This window comes from Pteronotus mesoamericanus, unplaced genomic scaffold (assembly GCF_021234165.1).
Source record: "Pteronotus mesoamericanus isolate MK-2021 breed Mesoamerican mustached bat unplaced genomic scaffold, CSHL_Meso_final scaffold_21, whole genome shotgun sequence".
Classification (NCBI taxonomy): domain Eukaryota; kingdom Metazoa; phylum Chordata; class Mammalia; order Chiroptera; family Mormoopidae; genus Pteronotus; species Pteronotus mesoamericanus.
Window position 1 is genome coordinate 16277219 of NW_026555310.1, and position 18674 is coordinate 16295892.

At 38.2% G+C, this 18674-nt stretch overlaps 1 protein-coding gene across 1 annotated transcript in view; it reads left to right on the plus strand.

Annotated features, from left to right (window-relative positions):
- The first annotated feature begins 898 nt into the window (after window positions 1-898).
- Window positions 899-18674, plus strand: part of OVCH1 (ovochymase 1) — a 70435-nt gene continuing 52659 nt past the window's right edge. The window contains 10 exon segments of the mRNA XM_054591526.1: window positions 899-1127; window positions 1292-1395; window positions 1551-1715; window positions 1995-2092; window positions 2949-3121; window positions 9205-9300; window positions 9926-10077; window positions 11564-11753; window positions 13324-13377; window positions 13981-14068. Of these exon segments, the coding sequence (XP_054447501.1) occupies window positions 899-1127; window positions 1292-1395; window positions 1551-1715; window positions 1995-2092; window positions 2949-3121; window positions 9205-9300; window positions 9926-10077; window positions 11564-11753; window positions 13324-13377; window positions 13981-14068 (1349 nt within the window).

Sequence of the window (18674 nt, forward strand, 5' to 3'; positions counted from 1 at the left end):
TTTATTTCTATTTTACACAGAGTTGAGACAGCTGGGCCTGGGGGATGGGTGTCCAAGTTAGCCAATGTATATAGAATGCCCACTTAGCCTTGCTCTAATTTTTTGATAAACTAGAAACCCTTTACACATTCTGGCTTTATGCCTCTCCCAATCTCAAGCTAATTTATTACAAAATAATATTTATGGAAAAAGTGCTGACATGATCATGTTAGCAATGAATTTATTTTAATAATCTTAAGTGATACATCATATAGCTTTGGGTCACTCCACTAAAGTTGATAACACTGTCGTTCAGAAAAGTAACGACAGCATAAATCTGACCTTTCCTGTCCACTCTATTCGAAAACTCCTTTGAGTGTCAAAGCTTTCAACAAGCCAGACGCAGGAGCAGTGTCCTTAGTACTCATTAAGATTTCCTGAGTCTCCTTCTTTTCAGAAGTTGGCTAGCCTGTGTCTTGTAGAGGTGACACGCTTCTTTGACTCTGTGCTTGGGGCACACTGCCCACTGTGGGACAGAATTCACCTGTGCTGAATCTTTAGGTCACTGATCACCTTGATCCCGCGTCTGTCCCTAGGGCACTCTGGACGCGTGTAAGAGTCCCACCAGCCATGGGGACACCTTGCGCCCTTCTGCATGGGGCGATGGCTGGGCCCTAGGAAACCCGGGGCGGCCGGAGAACGGCCGCCTCCCGGGATAATCCCGAGGAGGAGATGCTGCGAGGTCGAGCTGCGGGCAGGTGCGGCCCATCTCGCCGCGGGCCGGAGTGAAGAGCGCGGCGCAGGGGCTGGCGTGCGCATCCGGAGCGCTAGGGCCTGAGGCGCGTCGACCACTTCCTCGCTAGGTTTTCTCAGCTAAAAGAGACCGAGGAAGACGGACAAAATCATCGCGGGTGGCGCCATGAGGGCATTGGCCTGGGTTGGGGTGCTGCTGCTTCTCGCCGTGGGCCTACCCCCAAGCCCAGGTGAGCCTGGCCTTGGGCACCCAGGGCGCAGATTGCGGGGCAGGAGACTGCATGGTCCTCAGGCCGGGAGCGGCAAGGACCAGCGGGACAGTGCAGGCCCAGGTGTTCCCAAAGAGGCGCCTGGGCCGGAGTTTCTTACTGAAATTCTTGGATCCTGGAGTTCAAGTTTTTAGACACATCTGCTAACCCTGATTGTGCTAATGCCTCCTCCATAGAAAAAATAACCAAGTCGAAGTAATTTACAGCCAAGTATCTGTCTTCCGGGGTAGCATATTGTCGTTCTCTAGGACCTTTAACAGAATCTACCTTGTGTCTGCTCACCCTCCCAGAGTTAAAACCCCCAGTCGGTCCCCACAGGAAGAGCTGGTGCACGCTGCCCCCAGTTGATTTCTTGTTAAGGCAGCTTAGGCGAAAAGAAGCAGTAGGGTGTCAGGTAAGTTCCAGTCAACACATCATGACTGAGGGGTAGTCTCAGGAATATTTTGAGAAAAGAAAAGGGATAGCCCACAGTTGAGTGATGTCAGAATATCTGCGCCAAGCCAGGACACTCTGAACGTGCAGTCTTGATAAAGTGAACCCTTAAATAAGGTGCTCGGCCTGCGTGCGCGTGCACGCGTATGCTCCCCCCCGACAGGCCTGAGGTGTGGAAATCCAGCAGCTGATTTGAAAATTTTGGAGACCGTCTTGGAATCTGAGCTCTTCTCTAGAATTATTAGTTGGAGAAATTCGGCGGTTGGTGGACATCCATGGCAGGTCAGTATAACAAAGGACTTGATTTCTTAATGAGAAAATGGTAAGATATTTCTTTTGTTTCAAATATCACAACTCTAGGTTAACATGTAATTTTTGTCTTGATACTCTTGACCTATCTGCCAAAAAACTTACTTCACAGGCAATATCTTAGTAACCAACTTATAGCGGTGTCTAAGGATGTTATAGCATATTGAAAGAAGTGATTTCAAATATTTCTGTAGGAGTCAGCACCTATGGGGATATGTATGTTAGTTGTATTATAACTTTTATCTTGGGTAGGTCTCCCTAAAATTAGGTGAGCACCGTTTCTGTGGAGGAGGCTTGATTCAAGATGATCTGGTGGTTACAGCAGCACACTGCCTGGCGAGCCTCGATGAGTAAGTTGTGGATTTTCATCACTTGTCAAACTTTGATTCATTGTGATGGAATTTGGAGATTTGATGATCTAAACACCTTCCAAGGTTAAGCCTCAATCCCTTTCTTAATTTGTGGAGTGAGTGGGAAGAAAATAATTATTTTCATGAAGTATTAACATCAAATGTTAAGTGATGCTCTGCAGTTTTTTTAAAATGATTTTTTAAAATTTATATTTAGAGTGGGGAAGGGAGGGAGAAAAAGAGGGAGAGAAACATCAATGCGTTGCCTCTCACGCACTCCCCACCTGGGACTCTGCCCACAACCCAAGCATGTGCCCTAGACTGCGAATCAAACTGGCAACGCTTTGGTTCACAGGCTGGCGCTCAATCCACTGAGCCACTGGCTCCAAACTTTTAATAATCTGAGTTTTAATCATTAGGAGGGAAAAAAATACCATGGAAACAACAAATACTAAACTAGATCAAAAGAGGGTAATAGTAAGAGGAAAAGAAAGATCGTTTCAGAAAAAACTTTTATATATTGTTTTAAAAAAATGGAAGCGCATATGCAGACCAATTTATTTACAAAAGAAGAAAAATGCCACACTTAAATATTTTACACAGAAAGGCAGTTTTTGGTAGGGGAAAGAGTTCACAGAATGAAAACACTATGACTAAAAACCTTGTCTTTTTATAGATCCCTATAATTTATAGGAAAATATGACAATTAGAAATCACTAATAAAGATATATCTTCTTTTAAGACAGTAATACTTACAGTACCATTAATCACTTTTTTCATTTAATTACATAAAATCAAGAGTCTTTTCTGGGGAAACAACCATTGTACTTCTTGAAACATTTTTCTTTGTTTTTAGGGAGCAAATAAAGAGTCTGGCTCTGATTGCTGGGGAGTACAACCTCTATCAGAAAGATAAGCAAGAACAGATTATTCCTGTCTCAAAAATTATTATCCATCCTGAATACAACACACTTGGATATATGAGTTCTGATATTGCACTGCTGCATCTAAAACACAAAGTAAAGTTTGGTAAGTAAGGAGAGTTGGAATACAAAAAATGTAATGGCAAAAACTGTTTATTATCTTTATACCAGTTTAATATCTTTATATATCTAGTAACATTACAATAGAATGGCTGAGTTTTGTTTCTTTTAAAAATAGTTTTGTTTCATGTATAGGAAGCATTGTATGGGCCATAAGTCCCAGGCACAAATCATAACTTAATCAGCATTTTAAGTGCCCCAGTGTCCTGGCTGGGCTATAATGTAGACCATCTACCTGTACTCAGCTCTAGCCAAGGAGTTCAGGACATTTGAAAAATTTCTCAGAATCTTCTCCTTTCTGTCATCATTGTGGACTAGGTATCTGACTCTCTCAGTGCAAGTAATCTAAACAATCTGAATAAAATATTTAAAATGTTTTTGTTATTGTAAGAAAGGAAAGTGTTCAGTGGCTAAAAACAATGAAAGAGCACAAATCTAGAGTAGTTAGCCAGGCACTGAAGTAAGCAATTGTACTTAAGGCATTTATTAGGTTGCCCAAAAAGTCCGTTTAGTTTTTTCCGTAAAATAAAAGACACATTTTCATTTTCACCAATAACTTTTTTGATTTAGATATTTGGAGTATGTTGGCTCTCTCCCACATGGTATAACATTGCTTGTTCTCAATTAATGCCTCAATTTGATTGCATCAACGTCAATCAAAGTTGAATGCATCAACTTCAACTGGTCTACCTGACCATGGAACATTGTCCAGTGAGAAATCTCCTGCATGAAACTTCACAAACTACTTTTGACACATTCAAACAGTTACATCACCTTCTCAATACACTGCACAAAAAATTTTTTGGCGCTTCAGTTGTATTTTTACATTTCTTGACATAATAAAGCAAAATATGCAAAAAATGTTGCATATTTTCTTCCATGTTCAATATTAAAGTGGCTACTACACAAAAATTCACCAATTTTGATACTTTTTTTAAGGCCCACTGCTATGAGGGCTGCCACAATACAATCTAACAAAATTGTTTTGAATGAAGTTAAAGACAACTAAGTTCTCTTAGAGCCATCTTATGGGAAAAAAAAACACATGAACTTTTTGGCCAACCCAATGACTGATTTCTTAGGACCTACAGCTTTAATTGGCCATGTAAGGAGCCTGAGAGGGAGTAGGAATCAGGGATGGGAAAGTCTAATAGGAGTCTCCTGTGTAAACTGGGACTCCCTGAAAGGCAATGCTTTGGAAGTAGGGGGAAAGGGAAGGAAATACACCCTATGAAGTGAGAGGATAAGGAAACTTACCTGCTTGAACCTTGGCTCTGAACGGAGGGTTCTCTGAAGAATCTGTAATCATGAACAAACCTAATTCAGGTTTGATTCTGGAATTTACATTACCTGTGACCCAAAACTTCAAGCCAAGACTTCAAGGTTGTTCCAGGTGAATAATCAGGGCTTCTGGCAGAAGTAAAAGTAAATCCTTCCTGAGGAAAATAATCTTAAATTTCAGCTTCAAAGTCCTCCCATAAAATTTTAACAAATGTGTCCCACAATTAAAAGCATGCAGAAAAAGTTGCCACCAAAGATAGTATCAGAAATCACTCTTTTCAAGATTATAGATGTTAAAATAGGATACATAACATAAAGTATGTTTTACTTACATTTGAATAAAAGTCTATCAAAATGACTAAGAACTAGAAACTATTAACTGAAGAAGAAGATTTTAAAAGGAGCCAATAAAACTCCAAGGTATGAAAATATAATTGGAATTATAAACACTATAGCTGAACTAGCAGATTAGGTCAGATATAGAGAAGCAGAAGATCTGAAATAATTATCCAAAAGAGAGAAAGAGGGTAAGAGAGAAGATATATGAAACACATTTAGTAAACATCCAGTTTGAACTTTAGAAAAAAATATAGGTAATGGGAGAGAAAAGCTATAATTTAAGAGAAAGTGGCTGAGAGTTAAGCATGATGAAACACAAATCTTCAGGCCTGAGAACTTTAATAATTCCAAACTATAATATTTTTTAAAAATTATATATATACACATATATATATGTTTATGCTGAAATGATAACATGTTAAAAGCAAAGAGTGAATCTCAAAAACATCCAGAAGGAAAAACTCTATTACTGAAAAAAAATAACAGAATGACAGCTAATTTTTCAACAGCAATAATAAAAATCAGAGGACCTTAGTAGAAGGTCATCAAAATACTGAGAGAGAATAACTCAAACTAGACTTGTACATCAAAAATACTATTGATTTTTTCCTGCTCCCCTTTTTAGAAACACTCCATGAGTATCCAAATATGTTAGGTATGTCAATTTCCTTTCCTCAATTCTCATAAATGCATGTATTAGATTTGAGATGCCTATTAGACATCCAAGTCAATCAGACTTTCAACCACACCATTGTACCAAATTTGCTCTTGTTACCGTCATCAATGACCACCTTGTTGCTAAATTCAAAGGTCAATTCTCCATCTCCAGCTTACTTGGTAGGTGCTTTGACAGAGTTGGGCATATTCTCCTGGAAGAATTTTCTTCACTTGGATTCCTAAAGTCCCTTGGTTTTTCTCCTATGCTCTTTACCCCCTTTCATAGTTTTCTATGATGATCCCTCCTCTTCTTTGTGACCCCTTATTGCTGTCGTGCCCCGGGGCTCAGTACTTTCACCTGTTCTCTCTCTGCGCCTATTCCCTTAGTGATCCCGTCCAGGATTGAAGTGAGTGATCTCATACAAGATCTAGGCTTTAAATACCATCTACTTGAAGATTACCTGAAATGTTATATATCTAGCACAGATGTCTTAATATTATATAGATGCTGCTGGGATTAATAGGGGGCATATAGTCAACTACCTAATGTCACCTACCTGGATGGCTAATAGGTTCTCAAATTTAATATGTTAAAAACAAAATCCTGATTATTCCCTACATCCTAAATCTGCTCCATCCATAGCCTTTAATCTGATTAATGACAACTCTACCCTGCCAGCTGTTTAATCTGGAAACTGTACTCATTCTTCTTTCTCTCTGTACTCTATGTCTAATCCACCAGAAAAATCCTACTGCTTCTGCCTTACCTTACCCTATTTGAGCCTACAATTGTTCTTGTGTAGGTTCATTTTAATGGTCTTTTAAATGGTCAGCTTTCTCTTTTGTATCACTAATGTTTATTATTAACCCAGCAGCCAGAATAATATTTTTTGAAATGTAAGTCAGGTTCTCCATTGCACTCAGATGGAAATCAATATTCTTATTATCTGACATATTCCTCTTTCTAGCCCAACATCTAACCTCTTTTTTGTTTTTTACTGAACATTCTTTGCTTAATGTGCTCCAGGCATCTTGGCCTCCCCACCGTTCCTCAAACACACATGACATGATTCCACTACAGGGATTTTCCTTTCTGTTTCTCCTTTTTCAAATGCTTTTCACCAAGATAACTGCATGGTTCCTTCCCATAGCTTCTTTAAAGCTTTGTTCAAGTGTCACAAACTCAATGAGACTTGCCATGACTACCCTATTAAAATTATACCTCTTGTGCTATCCTCTTTAATCCCCAGATTTGTCTTCTTTACCCTACTGTAATTTTTCCACAGCACATATTACCTTATAGTTAAATGATTATATTTACTGTTTGTAGTTCCTCTTCCCCAACACACACATGTATACACATACGCATAAGTTTTGCCAGGGCAGGGAATTTTTTTTTTCTTCTGCTTATTCACAAAGGACTAGAGAGTGCTTGCCATATAGTAGTACTCAATTTACTATTGAAAGAAAAACTGGGCTTCCAGTCATGATGGAGGCATAGGTAAACACACCTGTCCTCACTGCACAACCATAAGAAGGAACACAACTAACTTAAAAACAAACAAAAAAAAACCCTCCTAGAACTGCCAGAGAATCAACCAGAAAAACACCCAGAACTATATGGAAGTCTGACAACCAAGGATTTAAAGAAGCTATATTCATGCAGATGAGTAGGAGGGGCAGAGACGGGGAGTCAGGTGGAGAGAACTGGGGATGGTAGTGGCAATTTGAAGGTGGAGAGATGCAGAGAAGGCAAGAAGACTGCTGCCAAGGTGGAAGGGCAGCCCCACGTTCACGTGTGGTGGGTAAATATCAGAGAGACACCTTGTGAGTGAGCCAGCCCAGGGCTCCAGCACCAGGAAAGAAAGCCTCATAGCTTCTGGCTGTAAATGCTGTGGGGGTTTGGGGTGGTGGAAGACACTACTGGTTTCCCAGGGGAGCCAGGAACGCACACAAACCCACCCACCCTGGGAACCACAGCCAGGAGAGCCGCTGAAGGGGTGCCAGTCATACATGGGAAGTGGGTGAAGTGACTGGAAATGGGGCAAGGGCCAGGCAAGATCCCAGAGGTCAGCCAGCAGTGGCACTGTTCCATTTTTTAACCCTCCCCTACATGTGGAGCCTCACATAGATGCCCCACCCTGGCGAATACCCAAGGCTCCTCCCCCTATGACTTAACAGGTGCACTAAAGTTCAATCAAAGCAGCTCTACCTAGTACACAGATGCTGGGAGGCTGCCAAAATCAGGAGACAAAGAAATAATGGCCCAAATTAAGGAACAGAACAGAACCCTCAGAAAAAGAATTAGGTGATGCAGAGATAAACAACCTATCAGATGCAGAGTTAAAAACACTGGTGGCCAAAATGCTCAAAGATCTCATTGGATACAGCAAAAGCATAAGGGAAGAGATAAAGGCTCTACTAAGGAAAATAAAGAAAAACCCACAGGAAACCAACAGTGAAGGGAAGGAAACCAGGATTCAAATCAATGATTTGGAACATAAAGAAGAAATAAACATTCAACTAAAACAAAGTGAAGAAACAAGAATTCAAAATATATGAGAAGAGTTAAGAAGACTCTGGAACATTTCCAAAAGGGCAAACATCTGTATCATAGGGCTGCCAGAAGGAGAAGAGGGAGAGGGAGAAGTTGAAAACTTATTTGAATAAATAATGAAAGAGAACTTACCAATCTGGTGAAGGAAATAGACATACAAGTCCAGGAGGCACAGAGTCCCAAAAAAGTTGGACCCAAAGAGGACCACACCAAGACACACCATAATTAAAATGTCAAAGATTAAAGATAGAGAATCTTAAAAGCAGCAAGAGAAAAGGAGATAGTTTCCTACAAAGGAATTCCCATAAGACTATCAGCTGATTTCTCAAAAGAAATCTTACAGGCAAGACGGGGCTGGAAAGTATTCAAAGTCATAAAAGCCAGGGACCTACATCCAAGATTACTCTATCCAACAAAGCTATAATTTAGAGTGGAAAGGTAGATAAAGTGCTTCCCAGACAAGGTAAAGCTAAAGGAGTTCACTATTACCAAGCCATTATCATATGAAATGTTAAAGGGACTTAATTTAGGAAAAATATCAGAAGTATGAATATTAAAATGACAACAAACTCACAACCATCAACAAATGAATCTAAGAAACAAAAACAAACTAAGCAAACAACTAAAACAGGAATAGAATCATAGATATGGAGATCATTTGGAGGGTTGCCAGCTGGGAGTGGTAAGGGAGAAAATGGGGTAAAAGATATAGGGATTTAGAAGCATAATTGGGTAGGTACAGAATAGACAGGGGGATGTTAAGAACAGTATAGGCAGTGGAGGAGCCAAAGAACTTACATGTGTAACCCATGGACATGAACTAAGGGAGGGGGATTGCTGGAGGGAAGGGGGAACTGGAAGGAAGAGGGCAAAGGGGGAAAAATAGGGACAACTGTAATAACATAATCAATAAAATATACTTAAAAAAAAAAGAAAGAAAAACTATTTCTTAAGAACAAGGCCACCCCTTAAAATGATAGTAGTTTGGGGAGAGTTATTGCAGTGTGTAGAACAATAGGTTATATTTTTCCTTGTTTTATATTTCTTGCATTTTTCTAAATTTCTTTATGAAATAATTTTTAATAAAATAAGAAAACTAAAAATATATGTCAATATAACATTTACAAATAAATTTTAGAAGACATGAAATCAAACAACGTCACCTCCCAAATACATTCAGCATCACTTGTCTGTGAACCTTACAATTTTTTTTGTTTTTTGTTTTTTGTTTTCAGGAATTGCTTTTCAGCCAATTTGTCTTCCCCATAGAGATGATAAATTTGAAGAAGGGATTCTTTACATGACCAGTGGATGGGGCAAGACTTCAGAGAGTAAGAGGCATCAAAAAATATGATATTTCTTCCATGTCCCCTTCGTATGCCCAGTAGAAACAAGGATTTTGTTGGCCATGAGTGACACATTTATCCTCTGTTTTTCTTTGCCCTGAGTTCTGATTCGGTGAAGGTTTCTGGTTGTCTTCCCCATAGGAAAGTCTATATCTAAGGCTCTACATAAAACTCTGGCTACCATTTTGGCTAATGTGTCAGATAAAACTGAAGGTAACCGTAATAGATGAACAAGACTACAAGAAAGGAATTATCATGAAATAATAACAATAGTTATGTTTTCTTATCTTTAATATTGTGATTTTTAAAGAAAATCAAAGAACTTTACAAAATATTGCATTATTGACTAACCTGGGGGGATGGTATTCAAGCATATCTTCAGAGAAGCCAGAATTGCCTGTTACTTTAAAAATCTGCTGGATTTAAAAAAAAAAAAAAAGTTCTTTATCACATATATGGTTTTAGGAAAGAATATAATTCACCCTTAAAAAATAAGGACTTGTACATTTTGGTTAAACACCTATTTGAAACAGTTTTTAATTTGGAGGCTTCTTATGATTTGTGTCCTTGAGGACAGTTGTTGACTAACTTATCAGTCTCTTCTCCGCAGCATCAGAATATTCAAATGTCCTACAAGAACTGGAACTTCCTATCATGGATGACACAATGTGTAATGTGGTGCTCAAGGGTATGAACCTTCCTCCCTTGGGAAGGACCATGTTGTGTGCTGGTTTCCCTGATGGAGAAAAGGACACCTGCCAGGTAACAAGTATAAACCAGTCCAGTTATTCAATAACACATGGGTGATGGTAAATTCTGGTGGGTTCTGCCTTTCCTCGGGAGCTGCTTTTGGGCATTACTTCTTCAGAATTCCCCTTTCCTTCATTTTTTTCACCTGGCTCCTACTAAAAATGTTGCCTTGACCTGGGACCTGGGCTGAGAGATTTCTTTCCTGTCCTATGCCCAACCTTACCCTCACAGTTTTGTTTTGTTTTGTTCTGTTTTGAGTGGGAGAAACAGAAGATGTGGTTTGAACATTCCCAGACTAAAAGAATCAAGCATGATGGCCACTTTGGCAAACTAATTAGGTTCAACTGTGAACTTTTGCATTCCACCCTTTGTTAAAATTTTTAAGAGTTTAGCGCTGAATGCAATGTTGGCACAAAGTTTGCCCAAAGATAGCATCGTTATAGTAACTCTTGGGTAAAAGATGTTGTGACTGAGAGTGATCTCCCAAAGACAACAATTTTACAAAGGGGAACAGTCTTTACCAGACACAGAGAGGAAAGGGAAACGCACTTGCTAAAGACATGGATATTAATTTTTAAATGAAAAAGATGATGTACTTGGAAAGGTTTTTTTTTAAGTGGAAAATCAGGGAGTCTTTGTTCTTTATAATCAAGCAGTGTGAAGCTGCCATGAGAAGCACCATAAAATTGTATTTTTGAAAAACATCTAATTTTTATTCCAGGGGGGTAACAAAGACCAAGAACAGTTTGGGATAGAGGAGATAAAAATTTATAATTATGCCACTTTCTAAATTGGAACACAGGTAGACTAAGGGTGCTTTGTCGTCTCTGCATGTGTTATAGGCAATCTTGCTTTGGATGAAGCCCTTGTGAAATTCTATGCCTTTTGAGGACAGCTTAATCTGACACAGAATTGACACATGTTCTCAAAGCACCATATTATTCTAAAGGGCTATTAAAGATAGGATCCTGAAATTGCAGGTTTCTTATTAAAGAACAAACAGTTTTTGACACATAGTCTCTGGGACAAAATTAGGCTTCCAGTCATTCTCTTTTCAAAATCTTGAGCCATTGCATTACCTTGGGGGCTCTATTCACTGGTGCTGTAGTCTTAGGATATGGCCTATTTTTTTCCAACAGTTTCAGGCAACAAGCTGTTGTAGAGGCATGTATCTATAAACTCACTCATTTCCTTTCATTGATTTTGGAATATATATAGTTGTTCCCAGAAAAAAGAGAAAGAGGAGGCAGAAAGATATTAAGTGTTAGGTTTACAAGATTGTAGGTAATGGGTGGAAGTAGGTTACATCTGGGCAAAACTATAGTGCCTTGAAACTAATGGTAAAGAAACAAAAAGATGGACAAAAATTATTGATAGGCAATGACCATTGGGTTTATATGCCTCCCCTTCTCTAAGATTAGTGCTGATATTTGTGGACCTGAGAAAATATTCTTAACTTGTGAATATTTTCAAATTTTCTATTTCTCTACTATAAAAGGGGGTCTCTGGAAGCCTCCTTGTTTGTAGAAGAGACAGTGGACTCTGGATTCTTGCTGGGATAACTTCCTGGGAAGCTGGTTGTACTAGAAGTTGGGCTCCTTTAAGAAATAACTATGTAAGGACATCCTTTGGCATTTTCTCCAAGGTGTTAGAGTTGATGGATTTTGTCACTCAGAACATAGTCACAGGTGGGTGTAATTTCTGTGAATTTTTTCCTTTCTCATTTCATTGCAACTGAGAAACTGATCTTATTTCAAGGGTATTGTGATATATTGCAGACATAATTGGGACTAAGCTTTAAAACAAAGCAAATATATGTCTGGTTTTCAATTCATAACCCAATGTATATAAGCTTCTATCTAAATTCATGAGCACTGGTGTCTATCAACTTGATCATCAACTGGATCTTCAAGTGTATGTTCATGAATTTTTTTTTGTATTTCTGAGATATAAAAATACGAGAAAGGATTCAGAGTATTCTTTATTCATCCAGTTGACTTTTTTCCCTATAAATTACCTAAGAGCACTAAAATAAATCACTCTTCTCCTACTTCCCCTGTTCTGCCTTTTTCATTTTACTTGGCGACAGTAGAAAAATAAGAGAGCTTTGCAGAGTTATTTTTGTTCTGCATCACTACAACATAGATTAGGAAAATAAGCACGGGTGTGGAGGTAATAAACCTGTCCTCAAGGAATTTTCCAGCTATTTGGGGAGACAAGTAAAGAGACAGTTGCAATAAAAGGTAAGGCACAGGGAAGCCCAGAGGGTTGTGAGATCACTGAGGAGTGTAGGGGGCTCAGTCCTGAGGGACCAGAAGGTTTTTCACACAAAGGGGCAGCATCTACACAGGAAAATGGCACAAGGGGCAGCCTCTGTAGAATAAAGGAGCATGAAAAAACACAGTTTCCTGAACAAGTAGTTTAATATAAGAAGCAATGTGTTTAGACGCCAGGACCCAGAGAGCAGAACGTGATGTTCTCTCCATCCTGCCTTCGTTGCAGTCCAAGGTCAGCCACCTGGCTGAGGGTTTGAAACGTGCTGCTGCTGTTGGGCCACGGGATGCCAGCCCTGCCTCTCTGCCCCGACTGGAGCAGACTCTCACTCACTTTCATTTGGTCTTCAGAGGAAAAGTGTCCCTTTCATTGCCATGGCTACAGGGGGAAATTCTCTCCTGGTGGCAATTCTATTCAGTTTTTATCACCTGGAAGTGAAGGTTGAAAAGGTTAAGAACCCTGAACAAAGATTAATGATAACAATATTTTAAAATGGCAGTGAAATCAGGTGATAATCACTAATTCCAGTCTAATGAATATCAGAATGTGACAAGTATTCTATTTAAATAACACTTCCTTAAGATGTCTTTCTGCGCTTCCATCCCCTTGTCGCCTATTTCTTTTGGCTTCCAGCAATTCAAGTGTGACAGTGTCGTGTGAAATTTCTGAGTGAATGATAGAGTCTTGCCATGTCATTGCCAACATTTATATACTTTTTCTTTGGTGTATTTAAACAAAGGTATTTTATTATAACCCAGGACCACTTGGTTAGAAATGGGAGAACACTATGTTAGTTCCATGTATTATGAATTTGACCGCTTCACTGTGACTCATGATTTGAGAAAACTGGATAAATCTTAAATTTGAAAAACTCAAACAAAGAAAGCAACATTATGAATACTATTCATCCATAAAAAAGAATGAAATCTTGACATCTGTGACAACATGGATGGACTTGAAGGCATGCTGAATGAAACAAGTCAGACAGAGATAAATACTGTATGACCTCACTTTTGTGTGGAATTCAATCTTATAAAAGTAAGCATAGATACAGAGAACAGATTGGTGGTTGCCAGAGGTGAGGGTATGGGTTTAAGCAAAATGGATGGAGGGGGTCAAAGGGTACAAATTTCCAGTTATCAATAAGGCATGAGGATGTAATGTAAAGTGTGGTGACTATAGGTAATAACACTGTATTGCACATTTAAAAGTTGCTAAGAGAGTAGATCTTGTAAGAACTCATTACAAGGAAAAAATGTGTAACTATATGTGGTGATGGATATTTACTAAACTTATCGTGGTCATTTTGCAATATGTAATATTGAGTTATTATGTGTACACCTGAAACTAATGTAATATGTTAAAATTATACCTTAATATATAGGAAGAAAAGTATTGTAGAAGTATGTCAGATGATTAATTAATAAAACTATTATATTAAGAAAGAAAAGAATGTATCATTTAGAAATTTTCCTAATGAAGTCTGCAAATACAATGTCTCAATAATGGTACCTAAAAATATATTCATTCCTATAAATATAAATTATATAATATAAATTGTGCAGCTTTGAGCTCTATGTCATATGTCTTGAAGTATTGTCCATAGCTGAAATAATCAATTTTTTACCTATGTTTTGGAAGATTGTAGACTTCAGGGAACAGTGTTATTTGGAGAAAATGAGAAGATCCGTTATCCCCATTTGAAAGAGGGCAACTATTCTCATAATTGGTATGTATCCCAGGTAGGGATGATTCCTAGGTTTTTCCCCATAAACAATGTCATTTAAGAATATATATTTTGGCAATTTAATCTAGGATCTCAATACCTTTATCTGAATAACATAAAAGTCTATATACTTCACCTGAAATTTTCTGATTGGCAAATATTTGCCAATTAGTATTTCTGATACTCATAGTATAAATTATCAACACAAGTGGTATTAAGACCGGAGCTTACCTGAATTGATATATTCAAATGACTAACATTAATAGCACCTGGTAGTGAGATTGTGCTAGGAATTTAGTGGTTAATCTGTTTCACTGATTTCTGTAATAATGATAATATTTTGATAAATGTTGCCTGTAAGATGGAAACTAGTTCATGATCTACAAGCTCTGAGGTCTTTGAAAATTTTTCTACATACCCTGCCTTCTCTATGGCTAAAGATATCTTTAAAGTTTAGCAATTCATTCTGCACGTATCTCATTTTCTTAGTGTTCTGCATTCATTTTTTAAAATTATATTTAGCCCTGAACAGTATTCAAATATAGATGATAGTTCTATGAGTTTATAACCTGGTAGGAGGAGAGAGCTGGACAAAAATAGCTACACCATAAAACAAGATGAAATAAGCTTTATAATCTGCACTACCCAGGTATGTTGACACCATGGAAAATGGAGAGACTAGTTCCCGTTGCAGGGGTTTGTGAGGTGAGTGCACTGAGGTTGGGAGGGCTGGGGATAGGAATGCTTTAGTGAAGGGGGTGGGATTGAAACCAAGCATTAAAAGATAGTTCATGAAGTCCTTTGTAGCTTTAATATCTAAGAGGTTTTCACAGTGAACTCCAGGCAGAGGGAATTGTGTATAAGCAACGTCAGGGAGCTGAGGACTGTGGGGTCATTTGAACAATGTGTATCCCAATGCTGCTGGAAAGCAATGTTAATGTAGGTGGGGACTAGAATAGCAATGGACAGTGAAGAGGAAAAAAAAATGATAAGGCCTTAATCATAGAGGACCTTAAATTTCACTTGAACAGATTTAGGCTTTATTCCATAGGCAATGGAAAGCTAAAATAATGGTAAGATTATAATTTATAAAATTAATGTAAATTGAATGTAAATATTTTCATGCATACAGGATGGAAATGAAATGGCTTATTGCAGCCCTTATTTAGAAAGCTTAAGAGTCTAAGATGGCTTTCTGTGAGTAAACCTAGTAGTAACACACTACCAATAAAGCCCTTGCCAGCTTTGTTTATTCTCCTTTTAGAAGAACAGAGTTCAGAACAAAAATGAGAGCCCTGTTTTACCAGAGTTCTGGGCAGGGGAAGTAGGGAGGAGGCCTGTAGGCATCACCTTTAAAGAGGGACATTGATGAATCAGAAAGTAGCTGAAGGACAATGAGTAAGATGAAAAGAAACTTAAAACTGTGTCTTGGGATATACAGTGGAAAGAACTAGGAATATTTTTCGTCCAAGGCAGATTTGAGAGAAGAAAGAAACTGTCTTGATTTATAGGAAAGGCTACTAGAGAAGCAGAATTGAACTTGTTCTGATTAACTACAGAGCTGAGAGTAAGGAGCAGAGGGTAGATTTTAGGAGGAGGCAGATTTCAATTCAATATAAAGTAGTTTCTAATTTAAGAGATTTCTGAGGCTTGATAGACTGCCTCAGGAGATGATGAATTTCCTTTATAAGTGGTTATTTGAGCAGTGTATGGATGCCTATGGGTAAGATTTGAGAACAAATATTTATATATTACCTAAAAGGCATGTAGATTACTGCCAATTTACCCTCCAACATAGGGAACCTGTGATTCAACTTAGTGAAGAATTAAAGATATCTCTACAAGAAAGACTTTCAAGACAAAGGGGGTTGGTAGTAATGTCAGATGTTTCAAAAGTTGAAACGAGTTCAGATTAAATACCTTTGGATATGACAGTTCAAAATTTGGGAGCTGATTCAGTAAAGATTCAGTAGCCAGATCAGCAGCTATATTCATAATGGGTTAAGTAATTGTTGAAGACTTGATATCTTTTCTTCACCAAATAGTCAAAAAAAATTATTGAGGCCTTAAGATGTGTCAGGCACTAGTTTAAGTATTAGCGATACAGCAGTGAATGAAGCAGATAGAAATGTCTTCTTTAGTGGGGCAAGTTGGAAGGTGGAGAGTGGGGATAATACAAATAATATTGCATATCATAGTGGAAGATAATAAATACTATGTCCAAAAATAAAGCATGAAAGGGGCATAGAGAGTGATGGGTTATGCAATTTTAGAGGATGGTCAGGGAATACTGCTTTAAAGGTGATATTTGAACAAAGACTTGAGTAAGATAAGGGAGGAAATTATATGGTCATCTTGGGAAAGGACATTCCTGGTCAAAAGAATGGCATTTGTGAGGCAGGAAAATCCTTGGTATATTCAGGGAACAGGAAGAGCAGGAAGCTGGAGCTAAATGAGAGAAGGAGAAGTAGTTATGGTTAGTGGTGACCAAACTTATAGGACAGAGAAGGATTTGTGATTTTATTATAAGATATGGAGTCTTTGGAGGACTTTGAACAGAGGAAGAATATGATCTGGTATGCTTTAAAAGAATCACAGAAAGAAAGAAAGGAAGGAAGGAAGGAAGGAAGGAAGGAAGGAAGGAAGGAAGGAAGGAAGGAAGGAAGGAAGGAAGGAAGGAAGGAAGGAAGGAAGGAAGGAAAAAGGAAGGAAGGAAGGAAGGAAGGAAGGAAGGAAGGAAGGAAGGAAGGAAGGAAGGAAAGGAAAGAAAGGAAGGAAGGAAGAAAGAAAGGAAGGAAGAAAAGAAAGAAAGAAAGAAAGAAAGAAAGAAAGAAAGAAAGAAAGAAAGAAAGAAAGAAAGAAAGAAAGAAAGAAAGAAAGAAAGAAAGAAAGAAAGAAAGAAAGAAAGAAAGAAAGAAAGAAAGAAAGAAAGAAAGAAAGAAAACTCCTACCTTTTGCGACAACATGGATAGAACTAGAGAATATTATGCTAAGTGAAATAAGCCAGCCAGTGAAAGACAAATACCATATGATCTCACCTATAGTTTATTTTGTGGAATAGATTCCACAAACAAAATAAACCACAGGCACAGAAACATGGAGCAGACTGAAACTGACCATAGGGGATGGGGAAAAAGGACTAGAAAAGAACATGTATGAATGACCCATGGACATGGATAAGAGAATGGGGTGAGATGGGTGGAGGAGGGGAAAGGGGGGAAAATTGAAACAACTGTAATAGAATAAACATGATTGGAAAATAAAAATTTAAAAAAATAAAAGGATCACTTTGGCTGTTGTATTGAAAATAGACTGTAAACAGGCAAGACCAAAAGCTGAGAAATCAGCTATTGCAATAAGCCAGAAAAGGAGGATGTTGGCTTTGACCAGGTTTATAACAATAGAGGTGGTGAGAGGTGGCAGGGCACAGAGTTTGCTAACAAGCCGAAATTTTGGGTTTTAAGTGAGAAAATCTCATGATTAACTTGAGGGGCTTTTTTTTTACCGATGGAAGGATAAAGCTGCCCTCGTTTGAGGTGAGGAAAACCGTTAAGCAGAAGAGAAAGAAGAAATTGGAACAGTGGCTTTTGGGTAATACAGTCGTAGGGTCAAGAGAAACAAAGTTTTGTTTTTGTTGGTTTTTTGGAAGCGGAGGTTTAACTGTCCTTATGGGCAGAAGAGAGGATAAGAATGATAAGTCCAGAGAAATGACATATACATGTGAAGAAAGTTTAATAAGAACACAACAGATAAAGAAGGCTTTAGCTTTGGGGAGAAAAACAATTCCTTTTCTGGAAGAGCAATAGAAAATTTTGAGGTACTTTATAGGAAAGTTGAAGGAATTTACATTAAATGCCATCTTTGTGATTACAAGTTTTCAACTGTTTCAAGTTTAGGAGATGAAGTTGAGAATAATAGGTAAAAAGATATTGCATAGCTTTTAGGGATTAAAGTAAGAAGCCAACCAGAAAGAGTAAGACTTTCAACAGTATCACAACTCAGAATTAGAATGCATTTGTTACATTTCAACAAGTTTAAAACAAACTTCTTGTGAACGTCATCATTATTTCATGTACCACCAATAAAGAAAACAAAACAATGGAACACTGAGAGATCTCCATATAAAGCCGGGCCACCCAAGGCCTCCCGTGTTAGGCTAATTGAGGCATAAACCCACCCACATGGAAGATTACATGCCTCCCTCAACCTTGGCGCAGAGAGTTAGAATCGCAAGCTAATACTCATATAGGTCCAGAGGCTAAAATTCTCTATACCAGTGTAGTCCACGCAACCTCAAGCAAAAGAATTAAGTAGTATTTAGTTAACAGTACCCCCAGATGACTGGCCAAAGCTAATACAAATCCTTTCTGGAAAAACTCTTTTAATCCATGTCTAACAGAATTATAAGATCCCTCTGATTTTAAAATGTTCAAATGCAAAAAGACATGTTTTAGAAATGTAATAAAATATGGAGCCAATTTGCATACTTAATAACTTTTTCAGCATGCTAAGCAGTGCTGAATGGTAGAAGGGTTTCATAAATTCCAAAAGGAATCAATTAGCTAATGATAAGGGAAAAACAGATAACGAAAAGAGGAGTGGGGAGTTA